The following is a 16,962-nucleotide window of genomic DNA, read 5'->3' as shown; positions in this document are numbered from 1 at the left end:
AGCTTTTCTCTCTTCTTGCTTGATCCATCGCGAAGATGAGGAAGATGATCCTAGTGGAAGCGTCGCTCAAGCTTTTCGCGCTTTATATCTTTCTCTCCGTTCTCCCAGCATCAAGCAAAGGTAAGTTTTCCATGGTTTGTTTGCTCGGATCCTTTCCTCTCCATTTTTTTCTCTTTAGAATGCTCCAAGCGGGACATTGTGATCAGTCAGGGGGACTCCGGCGGGCTCGAGTACGAAGTTGTGATCGTGAACGAGTGCGAGGATAGTCTGTGTGACATTCATGTCGATTGCGGCACTTTCTCGTCCTACAAGCTCGTCGATCCGGGCGTTTTTCGCCGCCTTTCGCCGGGTGATTGCCTCGTTCTCGATGGCGGACCCCTTCCACCGCGAAGGGCGATCCGCTTTGTCTATATGAACGATCGCAAGTTTCCCATGCTCGTCAAGGATGCCATCTTTTGTTAGTAACAGAGCTAGGAGATGATGCCAGGTGTGCGAATTGTATGCGAACACGTGTACCCTAATCCAGTGCCACGCATGTTTGTAACGCGCAATGGTGTGCCGCCACGTGGACGTGGCATTATCGTCATCACTGGTTCATGCTAGGCTAGCTCTAGGCGCTCGCGCTGTGAAGAGCTTTGGCGATGGCGATGGCGCAGCTCCGGCTGGAGTCTGGAGCGGCGCTGGCGGGCGGCCTCCCACAATGTTCTCTTCTTGCGGCGCCTGGTGTTCGCTGTGCGTCGGAGAGATTGCTGGATTGTGAGCAAGGGCTTCGGATTCACAATCCAGTAGGGCGCAAATTCTTGTCGAGATCAGTTTCGAGGAAAAGAGTATGGATTCCAGGTTTGTTCGTCCGCAAATTCTTCTCGCTCGATTACGTTTTGAATTGCCAGTTGTTCAAGCCACCAGTACTGCTCGCGACGATGACGATACGAAGACTGGAACCAAGAAACTTTTCAAGCTGCCCGGGACGCTCAAGCTTCGTAAGAAGGACACCACTGTGGTGTTTGTAGCAGGAGCCACAGGGAATGTTGGCTCCAGGACTGTCAAGTAAGTTTTTTCTTTGGAAGACAAACGCTTTGTGGAACTGATCACAACGTTTGGCAGGGAGCTTGTAAAGTCTGGACTGCGAGTTCGTGCTGGAGTGCGAAGCATTGACAAGGCTGAAAGCATTCTAGGGGTGAGCATCTCTTATCATGTTTGTAGAAATGAAAAAAACTATATGTGCTTTGCATTTTTCGAACTATCAGGAAACTATCAGCTCGATCACAGCCTCCTCACCTTTGGACAGAGTGCTTGCGTTTTTCGGTTTGAGAAAAGACGATCAGCTAGAGATCATAGATTGCGACTTGGAAAAGCCAGACGAAATCGAGTCTGCTCTAGGAAATTCTGGGGTTGTCATCTGCGCAATCGGTGCCAGTGAGAAGGAGGTTCTGGACGTGACTGGGCCGTATAGAATCGACTACGAAGCAACGAAAAATCTCATAGCGGCAGGTATTGCTACGTTCCACTGATTTGGTGCTAATCGTTTGTGCTTGCAGCCAAGAATGCAGAGGTGAAGCATTTCATTCTTGTTACATCCCTGGGAACGACTAAGTTTGGTTTGCCGGCATCTGTACTCAAGTAAGTAAAAGTCCCAGAAATTATTCCGAGAGTAAACTGTTGTGCGACCAGTTTGTTCTGGGGAGTTTTAATCTGGAAAGCAAAAGCGGAGAAGGCTTTAATTGACAGCGGTCTGGCTTACACAGTATGTGTTTTGTTTCTTTATTTTTTCTGTTAGCTCATGTGAAGATTTCGCTGTGTGCCAGATTGTTAGACCGGGAGGAATGGAGCGGCCGACTGATGCATTTAAAGAAACTCACAATCTTAGGCTAGCTCCAAAGGATACATTTACTGGTGGCCAAGTATCAAGGCTTCAGGTAGATTATTTATCTCGCTGTATCAGTTAACTGATTATGTCTTGACAGTATTTCAGGTAGCTGAATTGCTAGCTTGCATTGCGAACAATCTGGAGCTTGCCGAGGACAAAATTTTGGAAGCAATAGCGGAGACAAGTGCGCCACTACGTTCTCTGGAAGACCTTTTGATAGAAATTCCGTCCCAGAGTGAGAAGGACGAACCTGATAGGAAAAGCACTCCAGCTCGAGCTGCTGTAAAGGTACGGTTGAAATCCGGTGTTACGTACATAAGTCTACAACCTTTTTTACAGGGGAAAGATGAAGAGGCATTGACAAAAGCTGAAGAAAAGCGCGAAAGTGAACAGCTCAAACAAAAAGAAGCACAAAATGAAGCGAAACGCAAAGCCGCTGAAGCGAAGAGAGCTCAGGATGAGGCGAAAAGAAAGGCCGTAGAGGCGAAAAAGACTCAAGAATTACGTCAAAAAATTTCAAAAGAACTCTCAGCTTTGAAACAACAGGAGATGGCTGCAGATGCTGAGGCAAAAAGTCTTCAAAGAAAAAGAATCGAACTGTCAGAGAAAGCACAAGAAGCGCAAGAAGCAGCCGCAAAAGCGGAGGCCGTCGCCAAAGCTTTACTTGCAGCAGCCAAAGAAGGGAAAACGTAAGTGAATGTACCATCATGTATGATGTTCTTCCATCACACACCGTTTTACAGGTTGAGCGAGGTAGAAAAGCGTAAGATTTTGGAGGCGGAGGCAAAGAAAGTGTCGCAGCCACCGGAAATCATTACCAAAACTGCCGTTCCGAAAGCTTCAAAGAAAGTCGCTTCCCTCAAAGAGACTGCCAAATCCAAAGTAACGGACAAGGTTTTGGAAGCATCAGTGAAAAATGAACCGAAGGAGGAAACGATTCCCCCAAGTAAGAAGTCCACAGAAACAACTCAAGCAGGAGCAAAAGGAGTGGCAACAGCTGACCAGCTTCAGACAAAAAAACCTCAAAAGCCCGTTCCGACAAAGACATCACAAGATTTGGCTGCTGAAGAGCTTCCAGGCAAGCCGGCAACAAAATCCGAGCAGCTTCAAAGTAAGCCTGAAATTCCCACTGAGGAAGTCGAGCAGACTGTTAAAAAGGTGGAGAACGCAAAGCCAGAACCTGCAAATGAAACCCAGGCAAAGGTTCTACCGACGGAGAAGGAGGATACCACCGAAAGCGAACCAGCACGACAACCATTTCGATGGTTTTGGCAACCAAAAGAGACCGCAAAGTAAGCTACTTTGGTTCTTATACATCCTTATTCTTGTTTTCTGTCAGGTCTTACGAAGCGAAAGCAAAAGCAGAAGCAGAAGCAGAGGCACCTTCCACAGAAGCAACTCTGTCTCCTTATCCCCGGTAATTTAGTTTTCTTAATACATGTAACATAGATATTTGTTTCTTTACAGATATCCTGATCTCAAGCCTCCTAGCTCTCCGACTCCAGAACCTCCAAGTGAGAGCGAGGCACCCAGTGAAGTGCCAAATCAAGCACGAAGTGAAGCGCCACAGGCTACTAAAGAAAACGCTGAGATGACTACTCGAGAGAGGGAGGAGGCCTCTCTCTTGAAAGCAAAGTCGAATCTAGCGTTTCGTTGGCCTTGGCAGGACGAAAATATTACGGAAACTCCAACATCAGATGTGCAAGGAGAAAGTGAAGCGTCAGCTTCTGACATCTTATCCAGGTACTTGACATTTTCTAAACAAGATGATAAGAACTCGTTTGTTTGCAGTGCGAGTCAAAAAGAAGCTGTAGAAACAGTTAACGATGCAGCAAGAAAAGATCAATCCAGGTAACTTTGCAGTTTCCCTGGAGTTATGATTTATGAAATTTGCATTGCAGTGTGATTCAAGAAGAGAAACAAGAAGAGCCATCGGAAGATAGCATTGCAACAGACGATGACAGTCCCAGGTATATTTGCAGCTTTTGATATAGATTGTCAAGCTTTGCACCGCAGTGTGATTCCAAAAGAAGCTGAGGACGCAATTGAGGCTGCGGCTACAACTGCCTCCAGAGACAGTCGCGCTCCAGAGACTTCTTCGCCCGAGAAAGAAATAGTTTTGGAAGACAAAGGCAAACTTGATTCAGAGGCTGTGCAGTTTGATCCCCAAAGGGTGAAGGAACGAGAACTAGATTCCCTGGCAAAGGCTAAAGCAGCAACAGCTTTTGTTTGGCCCTGGAAAGTAGCTTCTGCTGGAGAGAAGAAGGGAGAGAAGAAGGTGGAGAAGGATGAACCAAAGAAGAAGGTGGTCGAGGCAATCCAGGTGGATACTCCACCTATTATCAGTTCAAGGCCACTTTCCCCGTATCCCAGGTGAAGAAACGTTTTTCTTTTTCATTCTTGGCATTGATACAGTACCTATTTTTCTGCAGCTATCCCGACTGGAAGCCTCCAACTTCTCCAACGCCCCAGCCTCCGAAGACGGTGCAAAAGGCCGCCGAGGAACCGGGACCTCTCGAGAAGATAGCAGAAAAGCCTCTGGGGAAGATCGAAGAAAAGCTTGCGACGGAAGCAGATGACAACGAACAGCCAGATTTCTCGGTTGCCACAGTGAAAGAAAGAGAAGAGGCTGCTCTTGCAAAAGCAAGAGCCGCACTTTCCTGGCGTTGGAATGCAAGCACCGAGGACGTGAAAATCAACTCTGGAAGCTCACAATCATCACTCGAGCTAAAGGCTACCCCGAGGTACAAGTTTCTACTTCAGCACTGGCAGATCATTTCTTTTCTTTTCCTTCCTATGCAGTCCAACACCAATCGTGTCATTGTCACGACCTTTATCACCTTATGCCAGGTTCGTTTCTTATCGTTTCTTATGGCTGCTGACTATCCTCGAAATTAATGGACATTAATCAGGTATGAGGACTTAAAGCCGCCAGCCTCTCCAATGCCCAGGCCGCCAAGAGTAGAGGCTGTAAAGGAAGTTCCAAAGAAACACAAGTAAGCTTTTCCTGTTTCCGAGTTTGTATTGACTTAGCACTCTACAGAATGCCACAGACTTCAAGTGCTAGTGTTGGTGACGCTCTTGTTAGTGACGTGGTGGATGAAGCAGCTGAAGAAGCAAAGTCTAGAGCTGTAGAAGCTCTAGAGAAGGCGAAAGCATCTGCAGGGATGAAATGGCCTTGGGTTTAAATGCTTGTAACTATATTTATTAATAAGAGTATGGGAGCCCAAGCAATGTACTGATTTTGTAACTTCTCTGCTTTGGTTCGTTTTCTGTGCGTTGTTTTCAGCTGCTTTACATGCACGGTGGTCTATTGCCTGAGGTTAGTTCTTAAACAAAGGATAACGAAATAGATAATGAATGGCTGCATTGTTGTCTGTGCCATGTTTTCTCCCAACCCTCAGGGTTTTGCATTGCTTTGCAATGGCTGCTAGCTCAAGCAGTAGAGCTCAAGACAGTAAGTGCAAAATTTTTGTTATTATGATGGATTGGCATTTCTAAGGTACTATTAATAAATGTTTTAAGTAACATCTGGCCATCCCCTTTCAGAAATGAATCTTTTATAGAGGAGATTAGCTATACTTTGTTATTACTAAGTAAACATTATAACTTCTCACTCGCCACCCTCTCATACATCTCTGGTGCGCAATATCTATTTTCAGTATCACTACAGTGGAGAGATTTTACAGCGATTTTACTAATGTGATTAGACTAGACTATTAATAGCTCTCCACGAGGAATCAGTGAAAATTTCTAATGCAATTGTATAACTATAATCTAAATATTTTTGCAAGAAATATATAAGCCTCACTTGGGTAATTGCCAAAGTTGTCTTATAAGGCTGGGCAGTTCAATTCTAGGAAAATCTTGTATGGATCATTAATTACAAAAATACTAGAGTCCATGCACCTATGGCAAAGCCTTCCACCACCAAAACTATGCGAGGAACGCGGCTGGCAGCAACACTTGGGTGTTGAGACTGAAACACGAGTATTCATGCCAAAGAGTTATGTGTAAGCCCTAGTGGGGAAGGGAAAATCGGGGTATAGGCAGAGCCAATTAGAATAGTAGAGTGATTGCGGATGCCGTTTTTGAGAAATGCTGCATTTTATATGCCCTGGAGAATCAAAGACATTGTTCCCTGGAACTCTGTGATTGCCGGTTACATAGTCCCTGCGATCGAGATCTATTCTACGAGAGAATGGTTTCGTCTCCTCAGAAGTTTTTTCTCTTTCCTTTCTTCTTACTTGCCATAGCTTAATCCAGGATTGACAAGCTTGATCCGCGGGATTGACAACAGAGAAGGCCAATGCGATCACTTACCCCAGAGTTCTCGCGGTTTGCTCGATCGCTTGAGATGCTACCAAGCGGAGAACATAACTAGTTGCCTCGCTCTTTCTTGATCGCTTGATGATCTTTATACAAATTCTTTGTCTTGCGAATCTTGACCTTTCAGTGTCGCGCGAAGGCTTTCGTTCGCTAGAACACCGTGTATAACCGTCACTGGAGGAGAGCGAATCACACTATGACACGTCACCCGAAGGTCGTTCCTTTGTGAAAGGAATGATCTTCAAAAGCGGGAATGCGATGAAGCTCAATCTCGATTGCTTCGTGCCCCGGACCGATTCGCCGCGGCGCCAAGCGATCGGTGGTGCAAGCCCTGGCCGTGCCGCCGGAGGCGACGATTCTTGCAAGCAAGAGCAGCCGGAGGTGAAATCCGTCATCGCGGAGCTCGATGGACCGAAATCTATCCCGCCGCCGTTGTTCCAGGCCAGGTCTGTCCAAGATCCGCGATGGATCTCCCTGGGGCTTCCCGCGGCAGCTGTCCAGCAGCATTCTAGCGCGAGCCCTAGGGCGCTGCTGCCAATGGCGGCATCCATGAGCAGCAGCCGGCTGCCCGACAAGATCCGGCATCTGGGAGAGATTTTGCGCTCTCTGGATGCCAAGCTCCCGGCAGAGAATGCGAGCGGTGGATTTCTGGCTTCCAGGAAGTGGATTTCCTCGCCCTACAGGAGGAACTGGCTGGATCTTGATGCTTCTGTGTTTAAAGACGCTGGATCGATGAGGAACACTCCCAGGGACATCTCGGCTTCTGTGAGAAGTACTCCCAGGGATTCCAGCAACAAGCATGGGTTTGATCTGCGAGGCCAGCTCAATGGATTGGAGGAGATGCTACAAAAGTCCGACGAGGCCTCCAAGCAGCGGCCACGGTCGAAGTCGTCGGCGAGAGAGGAGAAGGACGATCGCTCCGCCGCGCAGGGATTGGAGATGGATGTGCTGAGAGACGTTCTTGCTCGGTTAGGAAGGATGGAGAGCTTGTCCAAAGCTACGAAAGAACACGATCACTCCCAGGTAAGAAGAACAGTTTTTCTTTTAATGTTGCTTTAGATCTCTTATGGAAGTCTTTGCGACAGGCTCTTCCCACTCGCGTGAAGCAGACTAGTACGAAGATCGAGAAGAAGTTGCGGAGTTTCATGTCGGGCATAGAAAATCATATGGAAAGGTATAGATGTTATACTTTCTTTTCTCGACTGCGAGGATTTACGCTTCATATCAGGACTGATGCTGCCGTGAAGAAGGTCGAGAAGGAGCTCCAAAGGCTGGCTTCGTCCAAGAAAAAGCCAAGGAAAGTTTCTAAAGTTCCGGATCAGAGCGTGGAGCTCCAACGCATCATGGTTGGTATTAATGTGGTTTGCTTTAGCGAAGTTGGTGTTCTTGATCGTCACACTGGCAGCAGCGTGTTGTTCCTTGATGATCAATTCAGGTGTCGGCAGACGATTTGCGGAAGCAGTGCGAGGAGAACCGGATCAACATCAATGCAAGTGTTTCTTCATTCAAACTCATTCATGGTTTTTGTTTGCTAACCTTTGACTTTCGTGCCTCATCCACAGCTCTGTTGGTCGGCGATGAATCAGCTGTGCATTGACAATGAGGCATTTCGTCAAGAGCTACAGCATCTCACAACCGCCGCCGCACCCGTCAAATCCAAAGCCACAAAAGCTCGCAGGGTACTTTAAAACCATTTGTCTCTCTCTTTTCCTTCACTGACTCTGATGGATGGAATCCAAATGGCAGGATGATCGCGATCGCCACCTTAAGATTGAGCAGCAAAATTTCCACCGAGAAGAGCTCCACTGCCAAGAACAAGAGCTGGCAGACGCATACGAACAGTTAAAATCGTCCGAGTTCCCAGGGTGGAGCTGCAGTGGCATGCTCCAGTGAAAGATACAAAGAAGAAGAGCCAGGCTGCCAGCCGTCGGATGGCAAGCGCTCCGGAGCAAACACGTGGCAGTCCTTCCACTGACACGGTGGCGCAATCGCGGCCGTCGGTGTCTCACGCGCGGTAAACACGTTCCAAACGGGAAGGTCGTCCACGTGGTGGACGCTGATTACTGTGAGCCGCTACATCTGCTGTGGCCACAAGGCGCAAAAGAAACAGCCGTTTGATAATAGCTCCCTTTTATTTCACCACATTTTCCATTTTTTCGCGTCTTCCTTCTTTCTTTCTTTGCGCGAGGCGAGCGCTAAGAAGGCGAGGGTTTTTTGCGAGGGGAGAGAGCTAGCTCCTAGGGCGGCGATGGCGGACGCTACGATTGGCATGGCCGTGGAGGCGCAGGCAGTCAACGGCGGGAGCGGCCACGGTGAGATCGTGTACGAGCAGCTCCTGCCCCATCTCTTCGTTCAGGCGCCGCACGCCAGCGACGCCATCGAGTTCTACAAGAAGGCCTTTGGTGCCGAGGAGGTCGCGAAATCGCACCATCCCAAGCGCAAGGCCGACCAGGACGTTCCCCTCATCCTCCACGCCCATCTCAAGTTTGGGGCCGCGGAGATTATGGTGTGCGACGATACCGCGGACGCTGGCCCAAAGTAAGTTTCCTCTTCCTCCTCGGTTCTAGTTCTTTCCCCCCCTTTTTTCTTCTTCTAACTGGCGCTCTTTCGATCAGCGTGAAGCCCCCAAGCAGCGTGGAGGCCACCACTGCGATCCTCCACCTCCAGACTAACAATGCGGAGGCGGCGATCAAGAGGGCGATTGAGGCTGGAGCCAAAGTGAGCGAGGAAGTGAGCGATCAGCCTTGGGGCCAGAGGTATGGCAAGGTTGTGGATCCGTATGGATTCGTATGGAGCATTGCCACTCCTCTGGCCGCCGGCGCCGCGACCAAAACTAGCAGCTCTCCCGCTCCACCCGAGGAGGCCGTCGCTCTTCTCTAGGTGAGTCCTCTCTGTGTTCTAGCCACCAAGTCTTTTACACTTCTTTTGCTGCTTCCTACTCCTCCATAGCTGAAAAGAAAAAAGGATCCCTTCCTCCTTCACACCTGGAAGGAAGAAGAAAGACATCTCTCCGTGCTGTGTGTTATGTGCGAGGGAATATCCTCTCTTTCATCATTCAAACCTGCCGGACAGGCTTTTATTGTGAAGAAGGTGGTCAATGCAAGCAACATAGATTAATTTGTATTATCTTTTGCTTTGTTTCTAATGTAATCAACTGTGTCCTAGATTTTCTAGCAAGGTTTTCTATTCTTCCAAGGTTGTCTACGATCTCACAGACATTGGTAAACCTCTATGATTGACTTGACAGTAACATTTTTTCACCTGAGATCTTTCACTTGATCGCCATATAAATGTTTGACAATAGAACATGAGGCGCGGCTATGGTTTCTTCTACATTCTTTCCCGCTAATCTTCCTCCTATAATCGCTTGCCGGGCTATGCTCGCGGCTCCCTGTGAATCGTGGTGGATCTTACACGACCCAAGGTAAGTGTTTAGCGCAACTCCATCGGGGAAAAACGGCATCGCCTGGATCACATCCTGGGCTTCGTCCAGCCTCCCGGATCGTCCCAGCGCATCGATCATCAGGCAAAAGTGCTGGATCGAGGGAGGAATCGCGTGCTCCCTGGCCATGAGCGCAAAGTAGCGCCAGCTCTCACGGACCAGTCCCGTGTGGTTGCAAGCGCTCAAGATGTCCGTGAAGAGGAATTCGTTGGGTGCCAGGCCTTCCATCTCCATCGCCCGGAAGAGATCGATCGCGTCGCGGGGATGCCCGGCCTGGGCATACCCCGAGATCACGCCCGCCCAGCACGCCATGTCCCGCTCGGGCATACCATCGAATATCCTCCTCGCGGTTGGCATATCCCCGTTCCGTGCGTAGAGCGCGATCATGGTGTTGTGTGTCACCCTGTCGCGCTGGCTCATGGAGCCGTACATCATCTCCGCCTGGACGAAGTGTCCATTCTCCACGAATCCGGCGATCATCGCGTTGCACGAGACGACGTCGGGCGCTGGGACTCGATCGAATGCGTTCTTGGCGCTGCTGAAGTCGCCGCTCCGGACGTAGGCCGTGATGAGGGAATTCCAGGAGATGGTGTCCCTCTCGGGCATGCGCGCGAAGATGGAAGCGGCGATTTCGATCGTGCCGCTGGAGCGCGAGAAGGCCGCCAGGAGCTCGTTCCACGACACGAGGCTCCACTCGGGCATTCTCCGATCGAACAGGAGCTTGGCTTCCTCCAGGCGATCGCCCCTCCCGAGGGCGCCCAGCATTGCGGTCCAGGAGATCACGTCCCTCTCCAGCATCGCCTCGAAGATCTTGGCCGAATCCGCCAGCCGGGAGCTCGCGGCGATCATCGTGTTGCATGTCACAACGTCGCAGCGAGGCATCTGCGCGAACAGGAGCTCCGCGTCTTGGATCTGCCCCGCGTGGATCAATCCCGCCAGGATCGAATTCCACGACACAATGTCTCGCCAGTGCTCCATCCGATTGAAGAGATCGAGTGCTGCTCGGAGCTCCCCATTGCGAGACAATGCCGCGATCATCTCGTTCCCAGCCACCGTATCTCTCTCGGGCATTCTCTCAAACACCTCCTTGGCTCGCTCGAGATTCCCATTTCGGGTATATACCGTTAGCAGCGCGTTCCACGCCGCCACCGTGTGCTCTGGCATATTCTCAAACAGAGCCTTGGCTAGCAGAATGTTCCCGTCCTGGGCATATACCTGCATCAGTAGAGCCCACGTCATTGGATCCCTCGCGGGCATGGAATCGAACCGGAGCTTTGCCTCGCGGGAGATTCCATGGATGCCATAGGCGCGAATCAGCGAATTCCAGCTCATCACGTCCCACTCTGGCATCTCACCGAAGAAGCGATGAGTTTCGTGGAGATTCCCACCGTGAGAGTGCTCGTGGAGGAGTATATTCCACGAGGCTATGTTTCTCTGTGGAAGAGTATCAAACATGAGCTTGGCTATGGTGGATTTGCCGCCGCTGGCAAATGCGGCGATCATTGAGTTCCAAGAAACCAGGGATGGATTTGGAATGGAATCAAAGAGTTTCTTGGAAGCGACTAGATCACCGCCCTGGGAACTTGCAACCAGCATTGCGGTTGCTGATTCTACGCTGTGCTCGGGCATTCTATCAAAAATCTCCTTCGCGCGATTAATTTCCCCACAGAAGGCAAATGCTTGGAGCATCTTGAGCCACGAGACAAGATCACGCTCCAGCATTGAATCAAAGAGTTCTTTTGATTTTTGGAAGTGTCCATGATCTACGTACGCAGCGATCATCACATTCCAGGTAATCACATTCCATCCAGGCATTCGATCAAACACCAATTGAGCGTCGCAAACATGCCCTATTGAGGCAAAGGCTTTGATCATGGCAGACCAGGCCACGATGTTTCTTTCGGGCATTTGATCGAAGAACCACTTGGTCTCATCGATCAATCCGTTATGGGCGTAAGCATTGAGCATGATTGTCCACGAAAAAACGTTTGGCTCGAGGATGCTCTCAAGAACAATCCGTGCTTCGTCGGGTCGCCCACATTTGCCATACATTTCCATCGCCAGATTCGCGAGGTAGCGGCTGTGGCGATGCTCGCTACGGGCGATCTGGGCATGGATCTCCCTTGCGGCAGGCAGATCGCTCGCATTTCCACAAGATTTCAGCCCCGCAGCGAAGAATTCGAGAGATCTTTCGCTTGCCCTTGGCTGGAAGATGGATATTTCGAGCTCAAGAACAAGGACCATGGACCCCTATCTTATGATCGTGTTTGCGAGCAACGCATGCGATCCGGCATCACAGGCAGCGGTGGAACCGAGCAGCAGCATTCCTGATCTCGCACGATTCTGATCGACCGACGCCACAAGCGCGCCCCAGGCCGCAAAATCTGGCTCGAATGGCATCGATTTCGTGAGCTCCTCGGCCTCGGCCAGTTTTCCAGCGCGACCTAGGATCGCGACCATGGAGCAGTAGTGATCTTTCACGGGGCACAGCCCAAAATCCGTGCTCATTCCGGTAAAGATTTGCCACGCTCGGGCCAGCAGACCCTGGTGGATGCACGACGATAGAGCGCTCGTCACGATCACCTCGCAGATCCTCTCGCCCTCCATCTTCATCGCCGATAAGAGCTCCATGGCCGCGTCCGCGCCCTCGCCGTGTTGCGCAAAACCCTCGATCACGGTGCTCCACGAAATGGAATCGCGCTGCTCCATCCGATCGAATGTCCTCCTCGCGCGCATCAGGTCGCCGCTGCGCGCCTGGATTGCGAGAAACACATTCCACGACTCGAGATTTCTCTCGGGATTGCTGTAGAACATCTCCATCGCGTGCTGGAACAGAGAGCTCCTGGCGTAAGCGCTCATCATCGCGTTCCAAGCCACGGTATCCCTCTCCGGCATCGCGTCGAAAAGAATTCTCGCGGATTCCCAGTTGTGGAGCGCGATCATCGTCGTAAAGCTCGCGAGATCGTGGCGAGGCATCGAATGAAACACCGTGATCGTGGCTTCATCTTGCCTTGCCCGGGCAAGCGCGCTCAAAAGAGAGCTCCAACACCCAAGATGCCACTCCGGCATCTTGTCGAAGAATTCCTTGCATTCCTCCACGCGATCGCTCTGCGCAAGCGTCGTGAGCATCAAATACCAGGACACTATATCCGATTCGGGCATTCTGCGAAAGCAATCCTTCACAAGATCAAGTTGCTTGTTTTCGGCAAATGCGGCAAGAAGTATGTTCCATGAGACAATGTCCCACTCGGGCATCTTGTCAAAGAGATTTTTTGTGTGCTCTATCTCTAGGGCTGCCGCACAGGCTTGGAGCAGCGAGTTGTAGGTGACGATTGTTTTCTCCGGGGCCGCATGGAATAGATCCCTCACGCTCCCAAGCGATTGTTTGCCAAGCTGGGAGAACGCTGCCATCGCGGCATTCCATGAGAGAACACTCCTCTCCGGCATTGAATCAAACACCGACATCGCCGCTTCTATGTGACCATTGACTCCATAGCACGCGATCACGCCGTTGTAGGCCACCACATCCCATCCCGGCATAGCATCAAAGAGAGATTTGACAACATCAAGATGCCTTCCGTCGGTAAACGCTTGGATCATCAAAGACCAAGAGACGACATCGCGGTTTGGGTGACATTCAAACATCTTCTTGGCTTGATCAAACTCTCCGTTAAGTATAAAAGCTTTTAGGAGTGTGTTCCATGAAAATACGTTCCACTCGGGCATCACGGCAAACACATTCTTCGCCTCTTCAAAATGCCCGATGTTGGTATATGCAGCTAGCATCACAGTCCACGTTACTATGTTCCTCTCGAGCGCACTGTCAAAGACGTTCTTGGCGCCGTGGGCATTCCCTTGATCGGAATACACAGTAAGCATAAGAGACCACGAGAAAAGATTGTGCGCGGACATGGAATCAAACATCGCGCGAGCCTCGTCTGGGCTGCCGCAGCGCCCATACATCTGGACGATAAGATTTCCAAGATAGAGGCTCTGGTCAGCCGGGGGGATACTGCAGTGGATCGCCCGCGCGTCGTCCAACTCCCGCGCCTCTCGAATCGCATTTGCCCAGTGTAACGTCCGGTGTCCCATGGACGTGAACGCCGCCGTCAGTCAGGCAACGGTCACAAGGAAAGGATATTCCGCGAATTTGCTTGCGAAATATTCTCTCCTCCACTCTGCTGTGAGACCACAGTGTTGGTCAGCTGAGTGCATGTACTTTGCTTGTCTCGTCTAACCCACTATGCTAGAAGAAAAAGATGGCTACCGTACGAGGAGAATATTTCAGTATGACAAGTCTCTCATACTTTTTTAGGGTTCTTATTTCTCTGGAGACAGGGGACCACGCTCATGCGCTATCGATCGATCGCATCAATCGTGAATGCGTGATCGATTCTTAGGCGCGCTGATTGTAGCAAGCACCTGAGGGCGAGCAGTGGGATTATCTTTTGGATGGATTGATTGGCAGCAATCTTCGCAGCAAAGTCTAATTGATTTTGTGAGGGGATTTGATTGATTTCTTGTTTGTTTGTTTGTCGTGGCAACAGAGGGATCTGCCACTAACTGCGAAAGGGTCGTGTCATGGGACACCCGCTACATTATTTTACGGTCTAGAGCTTGCCAGAATAAAAATGCGCTCCCTGAGGCACAAGTTGTGTTGTTGTTCTTCTTCTTCCTCGGCTGGACAACGAGGTTCTTGTCGCTCGGGAATTCCATGGCAGCGGCAGGAACACCAGCGGCAGCGTCCGAATGGGAAGTTGGCATCGACGAGCCAACGAGGGGCCAAGTTCCTGTTCCTGAGGTATGTAGATTTTATCTTCTTATTCCTTGTGGTAAATAGCTCGTTGTGCTTGGCATGTTTCCAGAGGAAGGGCTGGAGGAAGCTTGCGGCTTATGTCGGGCCTGGCTATCTCGTCTGCATTGCTTACATCGATCCGGCGAACTGTAAGTCCCAACAACATCCACTCTTACCTTCAAAAATTCTAACTTGTGGTGTGCAGTCGAGAGTGACCTTCAATCGGGAGCAAACTTTAAATATGAGGTCTACTTGAGGTCTCCTTTCTTTTGAGAGCTCCGGTCGTTGCGTGGACGAAGTGTGTGAAGTCTTAACGCTTTTGAACTGTGCAGCTGCTTTGGGTCCTGCTTATCGCATCGATTTCAGCGTTGATCATTCAGTCTCTGGCAGCCAACTTGGGAGTTGTCACACGCAAGTTTGCTCATGTTTCGGTGCTCGATAGAGAGCTGACTCGGCGTTTGCCTTGCTTTTTCCAGGGAAGCACTTGGCAGAGCACTGCCGGATAGAATATGCACGACCGTTGAACTTCGTGCTGTGGATCCTTGCTGAAGTGTGCATCATAGCCAGTGACATTCCTGAAGGTTGGAGGGCGTTGTTTCGAGCAAAATGTACTGACTCCTCTGCGCTCCTTTTTCCTTTCAGTCATAGGGACGGCATTTGCGTTGAACATCCTGTTCAGGCTTCCAGTGTGGATTGGAGTTCTTCTAACAGGATTCAGCACTCTCATTTTGCTTGCAATACAACAGTATGGGGTAAAACTTTCGAAGATGTGATACTTGAAGCCATTGCAAGCTTGTTTCTCAACCACACAGGTTCGGAAACTCGAGCTGGTGGTGGCGCTGTTCGTGTTCATCATGGCTGGATGTTTCTTTGTGGAGCTTGGATATGCCAAGCCCGACGCAGGCGAAGTCCTAAAAGGCTTGTTTGTTCCTCGATTGAATGGGCATGGAGCAACAGGAATTGCAATTTCCTTGCTTGGTGCTATGGTTATGCCGTGAGTTTCTTCTGTCTTTGCCTTCTTCCTACTTCTCTAATGGCTTTTTATTCTTGCCAGGCATAATCTCTTCCTTCACTCAGCGATCGTCTTGACTCGAAAAATCCCATACTCAACGAATGGAATCAAGGTATGTCTGATGCCTACATAACTGAAGATGTGGGAGTTTTCTTTGTATTTTGGCAGGATGGATGTCGGTACTACATAATGGAGAGTGGCTTTGCCTTGTTTCTCGCCTTCCTCATCAACATAGCAGTAATTTGTGTAAGTGCTTCGGTTTGTAACAACCGCCACTTGTCATCCGTCTACAAAGACGACTGTGGGGATTTGGACCTCAACAGGGCCTCCTTCTTGCTAAGAGTATTGTTTGAGATCATTGTTTCGATTCTTAAACGTTAATCCCTTCTTTTCTTTTTCTCAGAACGTTCTTGGCCAATGGAGCTCAGTGGTGTTCGGCGTGGCGCTTTTAGCGTCTGGCCAGAGTTCGACGATAACTGGGACTTTTGCTGGCCAGTACGTGATGCAGGTACCACTACTAGTTTCTTGACAACTCATCACAATAAGACTTTGTGGACCTCAGGGATTCCTTGACTTGCGCTTGAAACCATGGATCCGGAATTTGCTAACGAGGCTGGTTGCTATAATTCCAAGCCTTGCAGTGGCATTGATCAGTGGTTCCAGGGGAGCTGGAAAACTTATCATTGTATCATCGGTTAGTGTGTCTCGATCGATTCTCTTGATCTGATATCTTACATTCTCAGATGATTCTGGCGTTCCAGCTTCCATTTGCTCTTGTGCCTCTTCTGAAATTCACCAGCAGCTCCATGAAAATGGGTCCTCACATGAACTCACTATGGGTAACACAATGTGTTTGTGGAATATTTCTAAAAGAATTTTGTGTGCGTGCAGCTCACAGTGTTGACATGGTTGATTGGCATGGGGGTGATTACCATCAACATGTACTTCTTGATAACGTCCTTCGTCAAATGGCTCATCCATGGCCACCTTGCCAAGGCAGGGCGTGTTGTGATTGGCGTGCTGGTATTCAAGGCCATCTTGGCATACCTTGTCACCCTTTGCTACTTGGCATTTCGGACAGAGACTAAGCCAACGTACATCGTCCCTCCCAATGAGGGAGGCAAGAGTCCTCAGCCAGATTCTAATGGGATGGTGGTCCCAAGGGAAGACCTCTCTGGTCTCACTTTTCGAACTAGGTGATTGCACTTTTATATATTGAAGGTTTACTTTTATATATTTGCAAAGGTTATTCTTTGAAGTCAAAACCTACTAAGCTACCTAGATTCAAGTGTATCCAGTTGTAGCATTTTTTAATTGATCCAGTTGTGGGGCTTTAGCCCCTTTTAGGCATGGCATTCAAAATGATTTAATTAAAATACAGAAAAGTGTTTTAATAGTTTTTACAATTTAAAATTGTGAGTGCATGGAATATGGAAAGGGAATACAGAAATGTGCATATCAATTAGCCCAAAACCTTTAGTTTATATACAAGAGCGAGTGGTCCGGATTGAAACTAA

At 49.5% G+C, this 16,962-nt stretch overlaps 5 protein-coding genes across 6 annotated transcripts; 3 read left to right on the top strand and 2 right to left on the bottom strand.

Annotated features, from left to right (window-relative positions):
• The first annotated feature begins 575 nt into the window (after positions 1 to 575).
• On the top strand, positions 576 to 5,117 carry LOC9641887 (titin homolog). Of its 2 annotated transcripts, none has more exons than XM_024678234.1 (19): positions 576 to 840; positions 891 to 1,047; positions 1,105 to 1,177; positions 1,248 to 1,491; positions 1,539 to 1,620; positions 1,672 to 1,744; positions 1,806 to 1,916; positions 1,973 to 2,155; positions 2,207 to 2,556; positions 2,611 to 3,159; positions 3,207 to 3,284; positions 3,335 to 3,610; positions 3,659 to 3,718; positions 3,769 to 3,837; positions 3,884 to 4,240; positions 4,300 to 4,611; positions 4,670 to 4,717; positions 4,780 to 4,863; positions 4,921 to 5,117. In XM_024678234.1, exons 1-19 carry the CDS (start codon positions 642 to 644, stop codon positions 5,000 to 5,002), a joined length of 3,387 nt encoding a protein of 1,128 aa, XP_024534002.1. In that variant the 5' UTR covers positions 576 to 641; the 3' UTR covers positions 5,003 to 5,117. The 2 variants fall into 2 exon arrangements, with proteins under 2 accessions (XP_024534002.1, XP_024534001.1); XM_024678233.1 differs by having other exon boundaries at positions 578 to 840; positions 4,911 to 5,117.
• Positions 5,118 to 8,157: 3,040 nt separating this feature from the next.
• On the top strand, positions 8,158 to 9,322 carry LOC9638266 (uncharacterized protein Mb0911c). The gene is made up of 3 exons (XM_024678220.1): positions 8,158 to 8,734; positions 8,812 to 9,076; positions 9,146 to 9,322. The coding sequence occupies exons 1-2, from the start codon at positions 8,445 to 8,447 to the stop codon at positions 9,074 to 9,076; spliced, it is 555 nt and encodes a 184-aa protein (XP_024533988.1). The 5' UTR covers positions 8,158 to 8,444; the 3' UTR covers positions 9,146 to 9,322.
• A 145-nt stretch (positions 9,323 to 9,467) lies between these two features.
• LOC9641884 (pentatricopeptide repeat-containing protein At4g02750) lies at positions 9,468 to 11,882 on the bottom strand. Its single transcript, XM_024678132.1, has one exon. It carries the CDS (start codon positions 11,880 to 11,882, stop codon positions 9,468 to 9,470), a length of 2,415 nt encoding a protein of 804 aa, XP_024533900.1.
• A 6-nt stretch (positions 11,883 to 11,888) lies between these two features.
• On the bottom strand, positions 11,889 to 13,730 carry LOC112347390 (pentatricopeptide repeat-containing protein At4g02750-like). The gene has a single exon (XM_024678131.1). The coding sequence runs from the start codon at positions 13,728 to 13,730 to the stop codon at positions 11,889 to 11,891; it is 1,842 nt and encodes a 613-aa protein (XP_024533899.1).
• Positions 13,731 to 13,967: 237 nt separating this feature from the next.
• Positions 13,968 to 16,722, top strand: LOC9638265 (metal transporter Nramp6). Its single transcript, XM_002973417.2, has 13 exons — positions 13,968 to 14,439; positions 14,504 to 14,582; positions 14,639 to 14,679; positions 14,766 to 14,844; positions 14,910 to 15,014; positions 15,076 to 15,185; positions 15,246 to 15,427; positions 15,488 to 15,557; positions 15,614 to 15,787; positions 15,849 to 15,953; positions 16,008 to 16,139; positions 16,189 to 16,284; positions 16,337 to 16,722. Exons 1-13 carry the CDS (start codon positions 14,353 to 14,355, stop codon positions 16,643 to 16,645), a joined length of 1,569 nt encoding a protein of 522 aa, XP_002973463.1. The 5' UTR covers positions 13,968 to 14,352; the 3' UTR covers positions 16,646 to 16,722.
• Positions 16,723 to 16,962: the final 240 nt, after the last annotated feature.

This window comes from Selaginella moellendorffii, unplaced genomic scaffold (assembly GCF_000143415.4).
Source record: "Selaginella moellendorffii unplaced genomic scaffold, v1.0 SELMOscaffold_21, whole genome shotgun sequence".
Taxonomy (NCBI): Eukaryota; Viridiplantae; Streptophyta; class Lycopodiopsida; order Selaginellales; family Selaginellaceae; genus Selaginella; species Selaginella moellendorffii.
This window is presented reverse-complemented; position numbering and strand designations above follow the sequence as displayed.

Excerpts from the sequence above, each read along its gene's own strand:
- LOC9641887 (XM_024678233.1), top strand. The coding sequence starts at position 642 with ATGGCGATGGCGCAGCTCCGGCTGGAGTCTGGAGCGGCGCTGGCGGGC. Across the intron at positions 1,178-1,247 it reads AGGCTGAAAGCATTCTAGGG|GAAACTATCAGCTCGATCAC; the intron begins GTGAGCATCTCT and ends TCGAACTATCAG. Across the intron at positions 4,241-4,299 it reads CCACTTTCCCCGTATCCCAG|CTATCCCGACTGGAAGCCTC; the intron begins GTGAAGAAACGT and ends ATTTTTCTGCAG.
- LOC9638266 (XM_024678220.1), top strand. The coding sequence starts at position 8,445 with ATGGCGGACGCTACGATTGGCATGGCCGTGGAGGCGCAGGCAGTCAAC. Across the intron at positions 8,735-8,811 it reads ACCGCGGACGCTGGCCCAAA|CGTGAAGCCCCCAAGCAGCG; the intron begins GTAAGTTTCCTC and ends TCTTTCGATCAG.
- LOC9641884 (XM_024678132.1), bottom strand. The coding sequence starts at position 11,882 with ATGGTCCTTGTTCTTGAGCTCGAAATATCCATCTTCCAGCCAAGGGCA.
- LOC112347390 (XM_024678131.1), bottom strand. The coding sequence starts at position 13,730 with ATGGGACACCGGACGTTACACTGGGCAAATGCGATTCGAGAGGCGCGG.
- LOC9638265 (XM_002973417.2), top strand. The coding sequence starts at position 14,353 with ATGGCAGCGGCAGGAACACCAGCGGCAGCGTCCGAATGGGAAGTTGGC. Across the intron at positions 14,583-14,638 it reads TTACATCGATCCGGCGAACT|TCGAGAGTGACCTTCAATCG; the intron begins GTAAGTCCCAAC and ends TGTGGTGTGCAG. Across the intron at positions 15,788-15,848 it reads GGGCCTCCTTCTTGCTAAGA|AACGTTCTTGGCCAATGGAG; the intron begins GTATTGTTTGAG and ends TCTTTTTCTCAG.